Here is a 17,786-nt window from a genome sequence, read left to right as displayed (position 1 = left end):
GGACACAAAGCCTCCAATCTTTAAGGTGGCTGAGGAACCACTGCAGGCCGATGAGTGGCTGAATACCATTGAGCAGAAATTCTGTCTGTTGAGGGTCACGGAGCACCTGAAAGCAGAGTATGCTTCTCATCAATTGCAAGGACCAGCAGGGATCTAGTGGACACATTTCCTATCGTCTCTGCCTGCTAATGCGCGAGTGACCTGGGAACAATTCAAGCTGGCTTTTAGGGGACACCATATTCCCCTGGGCCTGATGCGCATGAAAGCGGCCGAATTTATGAGGCTCACTCAGGGAACAAAGTCACTCACAGAATATATGCACGCATTCAACAACTTGTCAAGATATGCTCCTAGTTTCGTGGATACCGAGGAGAAAAAGATAGAGAGTTTCAAGCGAGGTTTGGGTACCAAACTAATGAAGACCATGGCAAATTCTCGATGTGCCACGTACAATGAGTTTATTAGTGATGCCTTGACCCAAGAAAACCACAACAACATGCATGCAGTTGCTAAAGGTCGCAAGAGGGCATATGAGGCCGGTGCATCCGGATCTTTCCAGTCAAAGCACCTATCACAGCTAGGCCACAATTCCGTCCACCTGCGCCCAAGTTTAGGCCTCCACCACCGAAAGCTTAGAATAATAGGCCATAGAAACCATTTCATAAGGCGTTCACTATTGCCTTACCAAAAGGAAATGGCAATCAGGACAGCTCCACCGGATTCAGAAGTAATCAACCATGTTTCAACTGCAACCAACTGGGTCATTGGTCCAAGGAATGCCCCCACCCCAAGAGGAATGGCAACCCAAATCAGAACAATCAGAGGCAGGTGAATGCCAGGGCACGTCAGGGACAAGTGCATTATACCGCTGTGGAGGAAGTGCCCGCCGGAGAAGTTGTCACGGCTGGTATGTTTCTCGTCAACAAGCATCCCGCTGTTATTTTATTTGATTCAGGAGCTTCTCATTCATTTATGAGTCAAGCATTTGCATCTAGACATGATCAAGAAATAATAGAAGTAAGCAAAGGGGGTTTTAATATAAGTTCAGCAGGGGGAACTGTTACTACCAAAAAGATAGTCAAAAATGTACTCATCTCGATACAAGGGAGGGAGTACACAACAGATTTGATAATATTGCCGGGGTTGTCGATAAGTGTAATCTTAGGCATGAATTGGATGAAGTATCATGGTGCTCTTATTGACACTAGCACCTGCACTATTATGTTGAGAGAACCCATGGGAGGGAATGCTTTTCTAGTCCCACTCTCCCGTGATTTCGAACCCCAACATTTAGCCTGTGCTATCCAAACCACCACAATATGTGATATCCCCGTGGTTTGTGAGTTTCCGGATGTATTCCCAGAAGAATTACCAGGTCTACCACCAGATAGGGACGTGGAATTTAAGATTGAATTAGTGCCAGGTACCGCACCTATATCCAAAAGGCCCTATAGAATGCCACCCAATGAGTTAGCAGAACTTAAGGTTCAATTGCAAGATCTATTGGACAAGGGTCTTATCCAACCTAGCTCATCTCCGTGGGGATGCCCAGCCTTGTTTGTGAAAAAGAAGGATAAGTCACTGAGAATGTGTGTAGATTACAGACCACTCAATGCGGTGACCATCAAGAACAAATATCCATTACCCCGCATCGACATCCTATTCGATCATCTAGCGAAGGCAAAGGTATTCTCCAAAATTGACTTAAGATCAGGCTACCATCAGATAAAGATCAGACCGGAGGATATACCTAAAACTGCTTTCTCTACCAGGTACGGCTTATACGAGTATTTGGTTATGTCCTTCGGACTAACAAATGCTCCAGCCTATTTCATGTACCTGATGAACTCGGTATTCATGCCCGAACTTGATAAGTTCGTGGTCGTGTTTATCGACGACATATTGATTTATTCAGAAAATGAGACAGATCATGAAGAGCATCTGAGGATCGTCCTATCCAGACTAAGGGAGCATAAGCTATATGTCAAGTTTAGCAAATGTGAATTTTGGATGAGCAAAGTACCTTTCTTAGGTCACATTTTATCAAGAGATGGAATCTCAGTAGACCCATCCAAAGTACAAGAGGTCATGGATTGGAAAGCCCCAACTTCGGTTCATGAAGTTCGGAGTTTTCTAGGGTTAGCAGGGTACTATCGTCGGTTTATTCCAGATTTCTCAAAGATAGCTAAGCCTATGACCAGACTACTTCAGAAAGATGAGAAGTGCAAATGGACACCAGAATGTGAAATAGCTTTTCACACCCTCAGAACTTTGTTGACTACAGCACCTGTGTTAGCACAACCAGACATTGAAAAGCCATTTGATGTATTTTGTGATGCATCAGGAATAGGTTTGGGATGTGTACTTATGCAAGAAGGGAGAGTAATTGCATATGCCTCTCGGCAATTGAGAAAACATGAAGTCAACTACCCTACACATGATTTGGAACTTGCAGTCGTTGTTCATGTATTAAAGATATGGAGACATTATTTGTTGGGCAATGTATGTCATATCTATACTGACCACAAAAGTCTCAAGTATATCTTTACCCAGCCAGAACTGAACATGAGACAACGAAGATGGTTAGAATTGATTAAGGACTACAATCTAGAAGTGTATTACCATCCGGGTAAAGCTAATGTAGTAGCCGATGCACTTAGTCGGAAGTCCCATTGCAACACTGTGGAAGCATTGTTGGAAGATGGATTCAACTTGTTACATCCTGCTATACTACACAATATCACAATCAGTTGTTCACTTGAGGGCAAAATCATAGAGCTACAGCAGACAGATATAGGAATAAGTCACATCAAGAGAAAAATGCAAGAGCAAGAAACCAAACATTTTAGATTGGACGAAAGAGGTGTATTATGGTTTGAGGACAGACTAGTGGTACCAAAAGACCGTGAGCTAAGGAATCAAATTTTAGAAGAAGCTCACTCATCCAAATTGTCTATCCATCCAGGTAGTAGTAAAATGTATCAAGATTTAAGAACCCGTTTTTGGTGGACTAAGATGAAGAAAGAGATCGCATCCTATGTTGCTAGGTGTGATAACTGCAGTAGAGTAAAAGCTGTCCATATGAAAACTGCTGGATTACTTCAGCCATTGCCTATTCTAGGATGGAAATGGGAAGAAATCAGCATGGACTTTATCACAGGCCTTCCAACGACGCCACAAGGTCACGATTCAATATGGGTTATTGTTGATCGTCTCACCAAGTCAGCACACTTTGTACCAGTGCACTCAACATATCACATGGGGAAATACTCTGAGTTATATGTTTCCCAGATCATGAGACTGCATGGAGTACCCAGGACCATAATCTCAGATCGAGGACCACAGTTCATAGCTCGTTTCTGGGAGCACTTACACCAGGCTTGGGGAACTAAGCTAATCAGAAGTTCAGCTTACCATCCGCAAACTTCAGGACAGACAGAGCGAGTGAACCAAATCCTAGAAGATTTACTTAGAGCTTGTGTTATATCTTCAAAAGGTTCATGGGAGAAATGGTTACCTTTAGCTGAATTCTCCTATAACAACAGTTATCAAGCGAGTATCAAAATGGCTCCATTTGAAGCCTTGTATGGCAGAAAGTGCAGAACTCCATTGAATTGGATTGAGCCCGGTGAAAGGAGGTACTTTGGTATTGATTTTGTCAATGAAGCCGAAGAGCAAGTACATATCATCCAACAACATATGAAGGTAGCTCAATCAAGACAGAAGAGTTATGCAGACAGAAGAAGACCACTAACCTTCGAAGTGGGTGACTATATATACTTGAGAGTATCACCCATGAAAGGTGTGAAAAGATTTGGGATGAAAAAGAAGCTTTCACCAAGATATGTAGGGCCATACAAAATTTTGGAACGAAAAGGGAAGGTTGCGTATAAGTTACAACTTCCACCAGAGATGAGTGCAATCTTTGATGTGTTCCATGTTGCTCAACTAAAGAAATGTCTTCGAGTACCCGAAGAAGCTATTGCACCCACCAACGTGCAGCTCCAATCGGATTTGACCTATGAAGAAAAGCCAATTCGAGTATTAGAAGAGATGGAGAGAGTAACAAGGAGTAAGATTATTAAGTTCTATAAGGTGGTGTGGAACAATCATAGTGAACAAGATGCTATGTGGGAAAGAGAAGATTATCTACGAGAAGTTTATCCCGCCTTTTTCCAAGAATGGTAGGTCTTGCAAATCTCAGGACGAGATTTTTATAAGGGGGAGGGGCTGTAACACCTCGGGTGTTAGCCTTGCATAACTTGACTTGCATAACATGAGCATGAGCATCAAGCATTCATAAATCATCATTTACAATTGAAACATTTGATTGAAACATATGAAACATTGCTTGTTATCTCGTGTTTCTTGGAACATATGCATATGATCATGTGCAAATGAATGCAAGTGGGTAATGTTAGTCACTAAAACACCTTAGCTACACTTAGGTTAACAAATGGAACCTTGTTCATGGAGGTCACCTTTCATGATCAAGCACTTAAGTAATGTTACATGTGTTGACCTGGATAGCCCTATGTGTGACTAATACATGAAATCATGGTGTGACCTTGCAAATAGCTTAAACATGTTTAGAGTATCATCATGAACAACTTTGGTATTTAGGGCTAGGGCTAGTTTGGTCATTAAGCCATGCTTTGATGTGTTTCATCTTTTAAATGTGACATGTTTGACCAATTTTGAACTAGGTGTTAGAGACCTTGCATGGAGGAGTTCACTAAAGCAAAGTTGTAGTAATTGACATAAGGAACAACTTTTATTTTTGGGTCATTGCATGATTTAGCTCCTAACATGTGTGAAATTGGATCACAAAAATTAGAAAAATCAACAATTCGACACTTAAGAAAATTTTGCTAAGTCCTGGTTCACTAACAGTCTGACAGCCTGACTTTGGAATGAAATAACTTGAGTTTGGTTGAGTGTTTGAGCATGATCCTTTAATAACAATTGGAGACGGTACTTAGGGCTACAATTTTCGTTTACAAATCATTCACTGAATCACCCTGTGTCGATGGCAAATTCAACTCGAAATCTCGTCGTCAGGCTCGGCTTCGCGTTGTCTGACGAACTGAATCGCCTAGCTCGATGGCCGACCGGCTTCAGACATCGCGCGCCGCGTGGAGGCCGCGACGGCCGCGCGTCACCGGCGCCTCGCCGCGTGTGGCTCCACCAGGCCAGAGCACGGCTTTAGCACCCCCGCACTCGCCCGCTCCCTCCCGTGCTCCCCATTTCATTTTCCTCGGCCTTCCTCCTCGCCGCAGCGCAGCAGCGAGCTCGTTCCACCTCCGCCGTCGCCATAGCCCACGCAAGCTCACGCCGAGCCACCTTTCGTCACCACAGCAGCACCGCAAGATCCCCAGCGACCCACTGCCTCCTCCCGTGCCCGCTGACAGAGCTTGGTAAGCCCCAACGCCATGCAAGTGCTCGCCGGAGCTTCCCCGCCGCGCCCGTCACCGTGGCTGGGGCGTGTCCCTCCACCATAGACCGCGTAGCCGTTCGCATTAGGTTCGCCTGAGCCCAGGGATACTCGTCCGCGCCCCTTTGTGCCTCGCCGTGGCCTCTACCGGCGTACCGCTATAGTCTAGCCCCGCCGCTCCGCCATGGTCGCCGCTGTCATCTCTAGAGTCGACAATAGGGCCGGCCAACTGGTTCATTAGACGCGCCAGGTCGAGTAGGTTGCTCGGTGAAGATGTCACCGCCGGCGAAGCTCGCCGTCGACGAGCCGTAGCCGCGCAGTGCCAAGCAGCGCCGCTGCTCTGTTTCGTCTCGATGACATGTGGGTCCAACTGACATGTGGGTCCCACCGGTCAGCGACAGCAGTGTTGAGGGCTAGTTCAAAAATTCCAGATTCAAGTGTGATTTGTGATTTTTGTATCTTCAGTTTGGTAGCTCCTAAATTTGTGAAATAAATTTTGTAGTGTTCCTTAGGAAGTGTAGTATTTAGGAAAAATATGTTTTTAACATGTACAGTAGAAAGTTTTGGAGATTTAAATAGGGATTTAAAATGTGCTTTTGAAATGCATTCAAATTTGTTTATTTTATATCTAGAGTTTCTGTGCTCCAAAAATTATGAAATTTTTGTGGTAAGCTAATCTTAGCATATATGAGCTCTGGTAAAAATTTGAGGACCAGTGCATAGGTAGATTTATAGTTATAGATTTTTCTTTTATGGATAGTCAATCCTTGCATGAATTTTTATAAATTATTTATGAGTCCAAAATTCATGAAATTTGTTGGAGGTAATCCTAGTACCATATGGATGCTAAGAAAAATAGGAAATCTGTTGCTTGACACTTTTCAATAGGGTTTTCCATTTATGCTATTTCAAGCCTTGCTTCCTTGTCATTTTTGTATAGGATGTTCTACTTGGTAAAATGACATGAAATTTTTATAGTAGTCCTTTGATAACATTAGTAAGGAACTGTAAATTTTTGAGAATTTATTAAGCACATCTGATATATATTTATTATTTAACCTAGATATATAAATAAAATAATAAAGGCAATTAAATGAATAGTTTGGGCTTCACCATTATATGATCTTAAATGTATTTGGTATGCTTAAACTGTTGGTAGATTCTATGTGGTCAAATTTTGAATGATTACATGAAGTAGAAGTATCGTTACTTTATATTGCATGTTGAATAGTTTCCGGGTAGATTCTATAGTTTGATGAGTTACATGTGGAAAATGATGTGTACTGTAAAAATGGTTAATAACAAAGTTGTAGAGAATTTGATAAGCTTTCCAGAAAGTCCAGGATCACTGGATTTGGATTTGTAGAACTCCGGTTATGAGTGAAACAAGTAGCTACTGTTGGTGGCATGGTCGATGCATTGTAGGAGTAATTAAGTAATAATCGAGAAGAGATATGCACCTACTCAATAAATATGATGCACTTGTTAACATTTATGCATTCGTAATACTTATGCCATACTCATGCATCTAGGATCGGAGGAAGAGATCACATTGCTGGAATTCAAAGAAGCAGAGGAAGGGAACCAGCAGGAGGATCCGCAAGCCGCAGCTCCCGAAGGCGTGGAGCAGAACCCTGAAGAGCTTCCGGAGTGTCCTGACCACCGCCCTACTTCCTTTCTGCGAGGCAAGCCCCGGAGCATTATAAGTCTCCCAGTAATTTACAAATGTTTACTTATGTATTTATGGTTGATACATTAGGTTATAAGAGTTGAATGAAACCACTTGATGCATGTACATTTCTTGTCCAGATATTACACCTTTAACCGGTATAGGTCCAGGATCGAATAAATGCTTAGCCATGCTTAGACCGGTAGAAGTCGGGTGATATCCTGTCACCTACGAGATATAGGTGGATACCGGAGCACGGTTGGCTATATCTGCCATCGTGGAACAGAACCATGAGGTAAAAGTAAATCAAGACCGGATGGGAGGTCGATAGAGAAGCAACAAGACATGGAGGTCTTGGGTGTGGATCTATCCCCATCTGTGTCGATCAAGGACCGTACCGTTGTTGGAACTTCTGACAAGATTGAACGCATGCCTCTCACTTAGCTGGCCGGATAACTCGTTCCGACCACGAAGCCGAGTAATTCAACTCAGGTCGGGAATCGTTCTGTTGTGCGCTCCTTCCGGGAAATGATCAGACTGAGCCCAAGGGCAGGCTTGGCCTGAGCATCCTGGCATCTGGTGTTCCAGATTGTGCGGCGTAGTACGGACCCGCGAAATGTGTACCGGAGTTGTACCAAAGGTGACCTAAGGCTATCGTGGCTGGTAGACCTGGGTTTGTGTTAGGAATAAATTCCCAGCTGGTTGAAATCGATTCGAATCGCCGTCTCTCCCGGATAGTGAGAAACTTGACTAGCTCCAACATCGTAGTAACTGTGTTATGAAACATGATGGTTCGGATGAAAATGGAATTACAATACCTGCTATGGTTACTATTGTATGCTTCTAAATGATATACCACATGTTTGGCACAGGATAGTTGCTAATCTAGAAATGGATAGTTATAATTAACTTGATAAAGGAATCATAATTGTACAACGGGTCAATTGCCTTTTTATGCAAAATGTTGTCAAGTTACGTCCACTTATACAGCCTTGCATAATCCTTGGAGTCATTTTATTTCTGGTTTATGACGGGTAAGTCTAGCTGAGTACCTTCTCGTACTCAGGGTTTATTTTCCCATTATTGCAGATGGCACTGTGTATCATGGGTATTGTAAGAGTTGCTTCTATCCCACCGTGGATGAGGAGTATGCCTTGGGCAGGCTTCTTTTATAATTCCTATCTTTGCTTTTATGGACCGTGATCTGGTTTGGCACTGTATCAAACTATGTTGGAAAACTTTATCTTCGAACTTATTTGCTTCCGCTTTATTTATCAAACTTGGTTTGTAATAACTTTTATTCGTACTCTGATGATGAAAAGTATCTGTGAACTTTATGTAATATGTGGCATGTATGTTGAATCCTATACGATCTTGGTTGTTGTAAATCATTTATCGAGACCCGTCGTGGTACTCGACGGACTACCGGGTTTATATGGGTTCAAGTATAATAGTGCGACCGCTTGCGGATTGCCATTGTACTTGTATTCTTATAAATTGGTCGATTCTGCGATAGACGGCGAAGCGGGAGGAGCACGACGCGGACGTTGGCGTGAAATTATGTTTATGAGTCCTTAGGTAGGCATGTTTGTCTAAACTCGTCTATTGGTGTCTGTAGCTATTTCTCATATATGTGGATGTGTATTTTAGAAGTTCATGGACATCCACTGTTATGTTTTTTTATTGGACATCCACTTTTATGTTTAAGTGCCGTTGGTGCATTTTACTCGAAGAATCAACCTTCAACGCTGTAATAAAAAAGGGATTTTTGGATCCATGCCATTATAATTCTTCGAGTTTGGCGAAACGCCATTACAATTCACCTATTTGAACATCTGCCATTATAATTTCAATTCTTCCCCATCTACGCCATTTTCTACGTCTACAGTGTATAAGGGCCCACTGTCAGGCACGTATTCTACCGGATTGCATACGGGCGTCGAGTTCCTGTCTCCTCCGTCAGACCGACCCACCGCGCTCGCGTCGCCGTGCCTCGGACCTTTCGCCTCGTCGCACCCCTTCGCCGTGTAGATGGCAACCGCCGTGGGGTTGGCCAGCGCGATGCCGTGGCCGATGGCGCCGATTCGCCACGGACACTACCTCCACCACCCCGGCGCTGGGCACGCACATGCGCGGCGCACTCTGCGGCGTCGGCGGGCTAGAAGAAGAACGGCGCACGCGAATGACGCTCACCTCTCCCGTGCTGGCACCTGCTCGTGGGGCCAGAGGTGGAGCGGCGGCCTGCGCGTGAGCGTGGCAAGGCCGTGCACCACCACCATGGCGCGCAAGCGCGGAGCGGCCATGCTCACCCACGGCGGCCTGCCGCAATAGAGGAGCGCATCGGGCGCGGTGGACACGCACGCCATGGCCACCTACAGCAGCGCCACCATCTCCTCCACGGCAGTGGATGTTCTTCGTCTGTACCAGGTCCGCAGACTTTGCGTAAGCTGAGATGACGCTTGCCATTGTTGCAGAATCTAGACGCATTGATTCTGCAATCATTTGCTTAAACAGCTGACAACAGATGTGCCATGGTCACAGCATTAGGCTGTGCTTCACTGGTCACCAGCATGGCAGCATCTCAGAACGACACGGTTGTCCGTCTCTGCAGCGCATATACATGGAAACAAACGCGTTCTGCACGACGACCGACACCCAGCCTTAGCAGTTCGCCGGCGACGAACCACAGCCACGGCACCGGCCAGACGCCCATTGACAGGTGGTGGCGATGGTGACGCCGGCTGGCACCGCGCGGCGACCGCCACCATGCACCCGCCTCGTCGGTCCCGGGATGTTCGCCGACGACCACGGGTCTACCGTGCACCTGCTCAACGGCCATGGCTACCTTGGCTCGTTCCACTTCGGCGCTGATGGCGCAGCGCCGTACTCCGCGCGGTACGTGGAGACGACGGCGAAGCGGGAGGAGCACGACGCGGGCGGCGCATCGTGGCTGTTCACGCACCGGGGCCCCTTCTCGGTGCTGCGCTGGGGGCGGTTGTGTGCTCTGCCTGGGGCGACCGCGTGCTCTGCCTCTGGGAGGGTGGCGTTACGTACGAGCTGGCGGCGGCGAAGGGGCGCCTCGTGGCCAACCCCACGGCGGTCGCCGTCTACACGGCGAAGGGGCGCGGCGAGGCGGAAGGTCCGAGGCACGGCGACGCGAGCGCGGCGGGTCGTCCGTGGGCGGGTCGGTCTGACGGAGGAGACGGGAACTCGACGCCCGTATGCAATCCGGTAGAATACGTGCCTGACAGTGGGCCCTTATACACTGCAAACGTAGAAAATGACACGGACGGAGCTATGTGGGGGCCAAACTGGGTCCTGGCCCCCCCTTCTCTGGCTGCACTCTATAGGTTTGCATGTCGCTGCATGTATGTAATTAATTCATGCATCTCTCGTATCATGCTTGCTGTTGCTGATTAGTGGATCATAGCTTACAAGTATGTAAATCCGTATATTGTTCATTTTTCTTTGACAGAATTTCAATTGTTCATTGCAGTATATATAGATAGAACTTGAAAAAACAAAGATTTTCCACAGAATTTCAATTGGCGGTACTACTATTGGTAATTACTGTAGCAGTGTACCTTTGAATTGGCCCCCTGCACATTCCTGCGAGCTCCGTCGCTGGAAAATGGTATAGATGGAGAAGAATTGAAATTATAATGGCCGATGTCCAAATAAGTGAATTGTATGTGTAAAAAAAATCCCTATAAAAAAACCTTCGATGCTTGTAGCATATCCGGAAAAAAGGTAGAGTGAGCGGCCCTGAATCTGCCATTTTCTTCTCTCTCGCGGTCTCGCCTGCTCTCTCCCTCTCTCGTGCCCTTTCTTTCCCGCGGCGACGACTGCGCAAGCGCCGCCGACTCCCTACTCCAGGTGCCGGTCTTCGTCGGGCTCTCCGCCGGCAACGTGCGTCCACCAGGAGGTATGCCCACCCCTCCTCTCTCTCCCCTTCCCTTCCCTTCCTACTGTGCGAGACCGAGCACCCAAACCCTAGCGCAAGCCATCCGTGTTCGGATCTGATCTAATCGCCGCGTGCGTGCCCCCCCGCAGGCCGGCTATGGCCACCTTCGAGTTGTACCGGAGGTCCACCATCGGCATGTGCCTCACCGAGACGCTCGACGAGATGGTCTCCAACGGCACCCTCAGCCCGGAGCTCGCCATCCAGGTCCTCATCCAGTTCGACAAGGTGGAAATGCTCCTCGTCTAATTTTATCTCGGTGTGTGGTTTCCCAACGGCAAATCTAGTCATTGATATTTGCCCTTCTGTGCTGTTCGTCTAGTCCATGACGGATGCTCTGGAGAACCAAGTCAAGAGCAAGGTTAACATCAAGGTATGATATGATTTTCTTCCCTCTTTCGTGCACTAGTGGTTTATCAAGTGGTTCTTTCACCGTACACAACTTCACACGTTCCTTTGGGTTGAGAGGGAATAAATTTGGGTTCTAGACTAGTAATTAATGTAACACGATGCAAAAAGCACATGGCGTCATGTCCAGGCCAGTGCAAGGATTCACACTTGCTATTGTTGCATACGACTAACCTTGAATCTGTGTACTGTAGCTGATTTCGTGGCAGTTTGTCATTTGTATGCTTCAAGATTGTTTTGCAGTTAGTATCAAGTAGTATTTTGTCTGATTACATAGTTATATCCTTTCAAGGCATGATTCATATTGTCAACTTGAAAGCTAGACCAATTTGTGCTTTGAGTCTGTGACACGTGGCATAAGTAGCCGTAAATATGATGAGATGGAATGGGAACCATGATTTAGAAAACAAGGAAATAAAGTACCTTGTGAATAGGGATCTAGCCTTTAAATGCTTTATTTCCCCTGCTTGGCCTGCTTAATAGACAAACTAGTAAAGTGGATTCTGGGATGATCCATGTCAACACTTCCTTTAGCCAAATTAATCTTCTGAAATGAAACTTTACGCTAACAGTAGGGTCAAATGCCTTCTATTGTCATTGTTAGATAGCTGACCCTTTGTGTGGCAAGAGTAATGAGAATTTGAATCCCGTTTTCCTGTGTCCAATTGTAGTTCTCTCTTATGCAAAACTATTGAGGTTGGCACCTGGGCTTATCTGGAGTATGGATAACAAAAGGCTATGATGCTCCTATGGATAACATGTTCTTAATGGAGAACATGGATTAACATGCTTGAAAACGCTGAACATGCTAGGTGGTGTGCAGATGCACACCTGATCTGGAGACATCACAGGTCACAGCAACTTGGCTGCCCTTCCAGTTCACATGTTGCTGGTGCCCAACCATGTGAACCATTCATGTTTCAGCTGCTGTCCCCTCCCTGAACCTGTCTCTGCCCCTCATATTTTTAGGATTTGCAGACCCCAAAGTTTTAGAAGATCTCATAGGTGGAAAAGTAGGTCAATAGTACCTTTATGCATTTCCAAAATGACCAGCATATGGTTTCTGCAACAATCCTGGCAATTTTCTCTTCTTGATTGCTGCTTGACCAGACCTCAGTCTTGCATGTTTGAACTTCGATTGCTAACTTTTCCTGCTTGCAGTAGGCAATTTTCATCAACAACAACAACAACAACAACAAAGCCTTTAAGTCCCAAACAAGTTGGGGTAGGCTAGAGTTGAAACCCATCAGAAGCCATCAAGGTTCAGGCACGTGAATAGCTGTCTTCCAAGCACTCCTATCTAAGGCTAAGTCTTTGGGTATATTCCATCCTTTCAAGTCTCCTTTTATTGCCTCTACCCAAGTCAACTTCGGTCTTCCTCTGCCTCTCTTCATGTTACTGTCCTGGCTTAGGATTCCGCTACGCACCGGTGCATCTGGAGGTCTCCGTTGTACATGTCCAAACCATCTCAACCGGTGTTGGACAAGCTTTTCTTCAATTGGCGCTACCCCTAATCTCTCACGTATATCATCATTCCGAACTCGATCCTTTCTTGTATGACCGCAAATCCAACGCAACATACGCATTTCTGCGACACTTAGCTGTTGAACATGTCGTCTTTTCGTAGGCCAACATTCTGCACCATACAACATAGCAGGTCTAATCGCCGTCCTATAAAACTTGCCTTTTAGCTTCTGTGGTACCCTTTTGTCGCATAGGACACCAGACGCTTGCCGCCACTTCATCCACCCTGCTTTGATTCTATGGCTAACATCTTCATCAATATCCCCGTCCCTCTGTAGCATTGATCCTAAATATCGAAAGGTATCCTTCCTAGGCACTACTTGACCTTCCAAACTAACATCTTCCTCCTCCCGAGTAGTAGTGCCGAAATCACATCTCATATACTCAGTTTTAGTTCTACTGAGTCTAAAACCTTTGGACTCCAAAGTCTCCCGCCATAACTCCAGTTTCTGGTTCACTCCTGTTCGGCTTTCATCAACTAGCACTACATCGTCCGCGAAAAGCATACACCAAGGGATGTCCCCTTGTATGTCCCTTGTGACCTCATCCATCACTAAAGCAAACAAATAAGGGCTCAAAGCTGACCCTTGATGTAGTCCTATCCTAATCGGGAAGTCATCCGTGTCTCCATCACTTGTTCGAACTCTAGTCACAACATTGTTGTACATGTCCTTAATGAGCCCGACGTACTTCGTTGGGACTTTATGTTTGTCCAAAGCCCACCACATAACATTCCTTGGTATTTTATCATAAGCCTTCTCCAAGTCAATAAAAACCATGTGTAGGTCCTTCTTCTTCTCCCTATACCGCTCCATAACTTGTCTTACTAAGAAAATGGCTTCCATGGTTGACCTTCCGGGCATGAAACCAAATTGGTTCATAGAGACCCGCGTTATTGCTCTCAAGCGATGCTCGATAACTCTTTCCCATAGCTTCATAGTATGGCTCATCAACTTAATTCCCCGGTAATTCGTACAACTTTGAATATCCCCTTTATTCTTGTAGATCGGTACCAATATACTTCTCCACTCATCAGGCATCTTGTTCGATCGAAAAATATGGTTGAACAGCTTGGTTAGCCATACTATAGCTATGTCCCCGAGACATCTCCACACCTCGATTGGGATACCATCCGGTCCCATCGCCTTACCTCCTTTCATCCTTTTCAACGCCTCTCTGACCTCAGATTCTTGGATTCTCCGCACAAAGCGCCTATTGGTGTCATCAAAAGAGTCATCCAACTGAAATGTTGTGTCCATATTCTCACCATTGAACAATTTGTCAAAATACTCTTGCCATCGATGTCGGATCTCATCCTCCTTCACCAAGAGGTGCTCCATTTCATCCTTAATGCACTTAACTTGGTTGAAGTCCCGTGTCTTTCTCTCACGAACCCTAGCCATCCTATAAATGTCCTTCTCTCCTTCCTTCGTACTCAGATGTTGGTAAAGATCCTCGTACGCTGTACCCTTTGCCACACTTACAGCTCGTTTTGCAGTCTTCTTTGCCACCTTGTACTTCTCTATGTTGTCCACACTCCTGTCATGGTACAAGCGTCTATAGCATTCTTTCTTCTCTTTAATAGCCCTTTGGACTTCCTCGTTCCACCACCAAGTATCTTTAGCCTCGCGTCCCCTTCCCTTGGTTACTCCACACACCTCTGAGGCTACCTTCCGAATGTTGGTTGCCATCTTGTCCCACATGTTGTTTATGTCGTCTTCTTCCTTCCAAGAGCCCTCTTTGATAACCCTTTCCCTAAATACATCTGACGTCTCCCCTTTCAGTTTCCACCACTTTGTTCTTTCAATCTTAGCTTGTTTATCCCTACGGGCCCGTACCTGAAAACGAAAATCTGCCACCAAAAGCTTATGTTGAGAAACAACACACTCTCCTGGTATCACCTTGCAATCCAAGCATGCTCGTTTGTCCTTTCTTCTTGCGAGGACAAAGTCAATCTGGCTACAGTATTGTCCGCTACTGAAGGTCACTAGATGAGATTCTCTCTTTCTAAAGAAAGTGTTGGCTATCATCAGGTCAAAAGCTACCGCGAAGTCCAGAACTTCCTCCCCCTCCTGATTCCTACTACCATACCCAAAACCTCCATGAACTGCCTCGAAACCTGCGCTTGTAGTACCTACATGCCCATTAAGATCTCCTCCTATAAAAAGCTTCTCACTACTAGGTATAGCTCTAACCATGCCATCTAAGTCTTCCCAGAACTGTCTCTTAACACTCTCGTCGAGGCCTACTTGGGGGGCATACGCACTAATTACGTTCAAGACCATATCACCAACGACAAGCTTGACTAAGATAATCCTATCTCCTTGCCTTCTCACTCCCACCACACCATTCTTGAGGCTCTTATCAATCAAAACTCCTACTCCATTTCTATTCGCGACTGTCCCTGTGTACCAAAGCTTGAAACCTGTATTGTCCACCTCCTTCGCCTTCTGACCCTTCCATTTAGTCTCTTGAACGCATAATATATTTACACGCCTCCTAGTCGCGGTATCAACTAATTCTCTTAACTTACCAGTAAGTGACCCTACATTCCAACTACCTAAACGGATCCTAGTTGGTTCGACTAGCTTCCTTACCCTTCGCACCCGTCGACTCAGATGCGAAGACCCTTGCTCATTTTTCACTACACCCGGGCGCCGATGTAGCGCGCCACTAAGGCAATTTTCATCACTACTTGTAAAATCTATATATTAACCTCGCTCCTTTATCTTGATGCCTATAAATATGTGATGGATGTAACTGCTATCTTTATGATAATGGGCTTAGTTGATAACATGCAGAACTTGTGATGCATGGGATGTGAAACCTTTTTGCCTAATAAGTAAGACTGTCTCCAACGGAGCAGCCAAAGCGGAACCCAAACCCATTTTGGGTAGCGCACAGTGTTTTGGGTAAAAAAACAGTATCCAACGGAGTATGCAAACCGAACACCCATTTTGGGTACGAGCTCAGCCGGAACTCAAAGATGCGTCGTCTCTTCCCCACGACGCAAATCCTCTTGCGCCGGTAGTGGTGGGCCCAGGCGTCGGGGTGGAGCCGACAACGACGGCGACGTGCTCTCCTCCTCCTCGTCGTCGAGGTGGAGCGGCCGGTGCAGGGAGGCAGGACCGCCCCGGGTCTTCTTCCCCAGCGAGCCCCTCCTGTGCCTTCATGTGGCGGAGTTGGCCCTCAAGGCAGCGGGCCGGCGCTCCCCCACGCGCGCTCGCCTGCTTGGCGGCGGGCCGGAGGTTGGCCGTGCGGCAGCGGTGCCGGCGCTCCCCCACATGCTCGCCCGCGCGGCGGCCGGCCGGAGGTCACCCGCGCAGCGGTGGGCCGAAGCTCCCCCGTGCGGTCGCCCGAGCTTGCCCACGTGCTCGGGCCGGATCTGGCCCACGCCCTCTTCCCCGGCGAGCTCGATTGCAGCGGCTCCCTCTTCTCCGGCAAGCTCGTCAGCGGGGAGGGGGCGGGCGGCGCATGCAGAGAGGCGGGGAGGGAGACGAGCGGACCTCGACGGAGAGGGAGACGGGCGGACCTCGGGAGGCTCCTCCTTTGCCTTCGCTGTTGGAAAACGAAGTTTTTGGGTTGATGACCCATTTGCTGTGCACGACCTAAATGCTGGAATGGGTCACCGTTTTGCCTTCTCCTTGTTGGAGTCAGTCTAATAACTCCACACTAAAATGCAGTTTTGGAAGGAATTGCATCTATATCATATATCCTGAGTGCTTTGATGTCTGTCCAGGAAGGGAATGTAATGCGTCAGTTTCATCTTTTTGTTTTGCATTGATAGTTGGTGGAAGTGGAACTGTGCTGGTGTTTGGGGGTTTGTGCCTAATAAGTACTTTGGTTGCTGTTGTTTTGGTCACTGTACATGTTAAGCCCTGCATTAGCGTTTCTCTGTTCTGGTTTTAGATGAGTAGGTAATAGATTCAGGTTTTCCTGTTGTGGAACAAAATGTAATTGGAAATGGCATCAATGCATTTCTTTTAAAAAAAAATAAAATAATCTGCCAATGGAACTTGAGAAACCATGCACTTCTCCAGTAAGTATTGTGATGAGAAGTGCATGAGAGGATCTAATGATTTTGACGGTCCCCATTCCCCAGCTTGTAATACTGGCAGTTTGCGACTAAATGCAGCTCTGGTTGAGACCTGGGGCTTGTTCTCATTGACATGTTTGCCATTGCATTTGTACTTCACTTTTAGCTTTTCTCAGCCACTGATGCCCGGTCTCTTGTATTTTCAGGGCCATCTGCACACGTACAGGTTCTGTGACAATGTGTGGACCTTCATCTTGACAGACGCAAGTTTGAAGAACGAGGAGACAACAGAGCAGGTGGGCAAGGTGAAGATTGTGGCATGCGATTCCAAATTGCTCGGACAATAGACTTGCGTACCTCAAGGAAGGAGGCTCTTAGTGTGGTGTGGTCTGTCTGGGCATCAGTCGTACTCTTCCGCCACATGCCTAGCTACTGCCCGAACTGGACTCCACTGCGGCATTTTCATTGCCTTTTTCGTACTGTATGTGTATCTTGTATACAATCTGTTGCTGTTATACTGGCCAGAGTATGGCATGGTATGACAGCAAGCAGCTGCAAACTTGTTTTACTACTTGGTAGCGCCTGTGTAACAATTTTCTGACTCGCTCTTGCTTGATGTGTTGCTGATACTAATACGGCACTGTAATTGACGAAATGACTAAAGGAAGAGTAAGTAGTAGATGTTCAGGCCGTCTCTGATGACTCTTATCCTGCATGTGACATGGAACAGTATCTCCGAAGCTTATTATCCACT

General features: G+C 46.4%; 1 protein-coding gene across 1 annotated transcript; it reads left to right on the top strand.

The window, feature by feature from the left end:
• Positions 1 to 10,850: 10,850 nt before the first annotated feature.
• LOC136512214 (transcription initiation factor IIA subunit 2) lies at positions 10,851 to 17,726 on the top strand. Its single transcript, XM_066506193.1, has 4 exons — positions 10,851 to 11,028; positions 11,157 to 11,292; positions 11,387 to 11,437; positions 17,239 to 17,726. The coding sequence occupies exons 2-4, from the start codon at positions 11,164 to 11,166 to the stop codon at positions 17,377 to 17,379; spliced, it is 321 nt and encodes a 106-aa protein (XP_066362290.1). The 5' UTR covers positions 10,851 to 11,028; positions 11,157 to 11,163; the 3' UTR covers positions 17,380 to 17,726.
• Positions 17,727 to 17,786: the final 60 nt, after the last annotated feature.

Source organism: Miscanthus floridulus, chromosome 16 (genome assembly GCF_019320115.1).
Source record: "Miscanthus floridulus cultivar M001 chromosome 16, ASM1932011v1, whole genome shotgun sequence".
NCBI lineage: Eukaryota > Viridiplantae > Streptophyta > Magnoliopsida > Poales > Poaceae > Miscanthus > Miscanthus floridulus.
The sequence above is the reverse complement of the archived record's forward strand: the minus strand, read 5'-3'. Positions and strand labels throughout refer to the sequence as shown.

What these genes read in the sequence shown, in the direction of transcription:
- LOC136512214 (XM_066506193.1), top strand. Translation starts at nt 11,164, where the DNA reads ATGGCCACCTTCGAGTTGTACCGGAGGTCCACCATCGGCATGTGCCTC. An exon ending in TCCTCATCCAGTTCGACAAG is followed by an intron (nt 11,293 to 11,386) that starts GTGGAAATGCTC and finishes CTGTTCGTCTAG; the next exon opens with TCCATGACGGATGCTCTGGA. An exon ending in AGAGCAAGGTTAACATCAAG is followed by an intron (nt 11,438 to 17,238) that starts GTATGATATGAT and finishes TTGTATTTTCAG; the next exon opens with GGCCATCTGCACACGTACAG.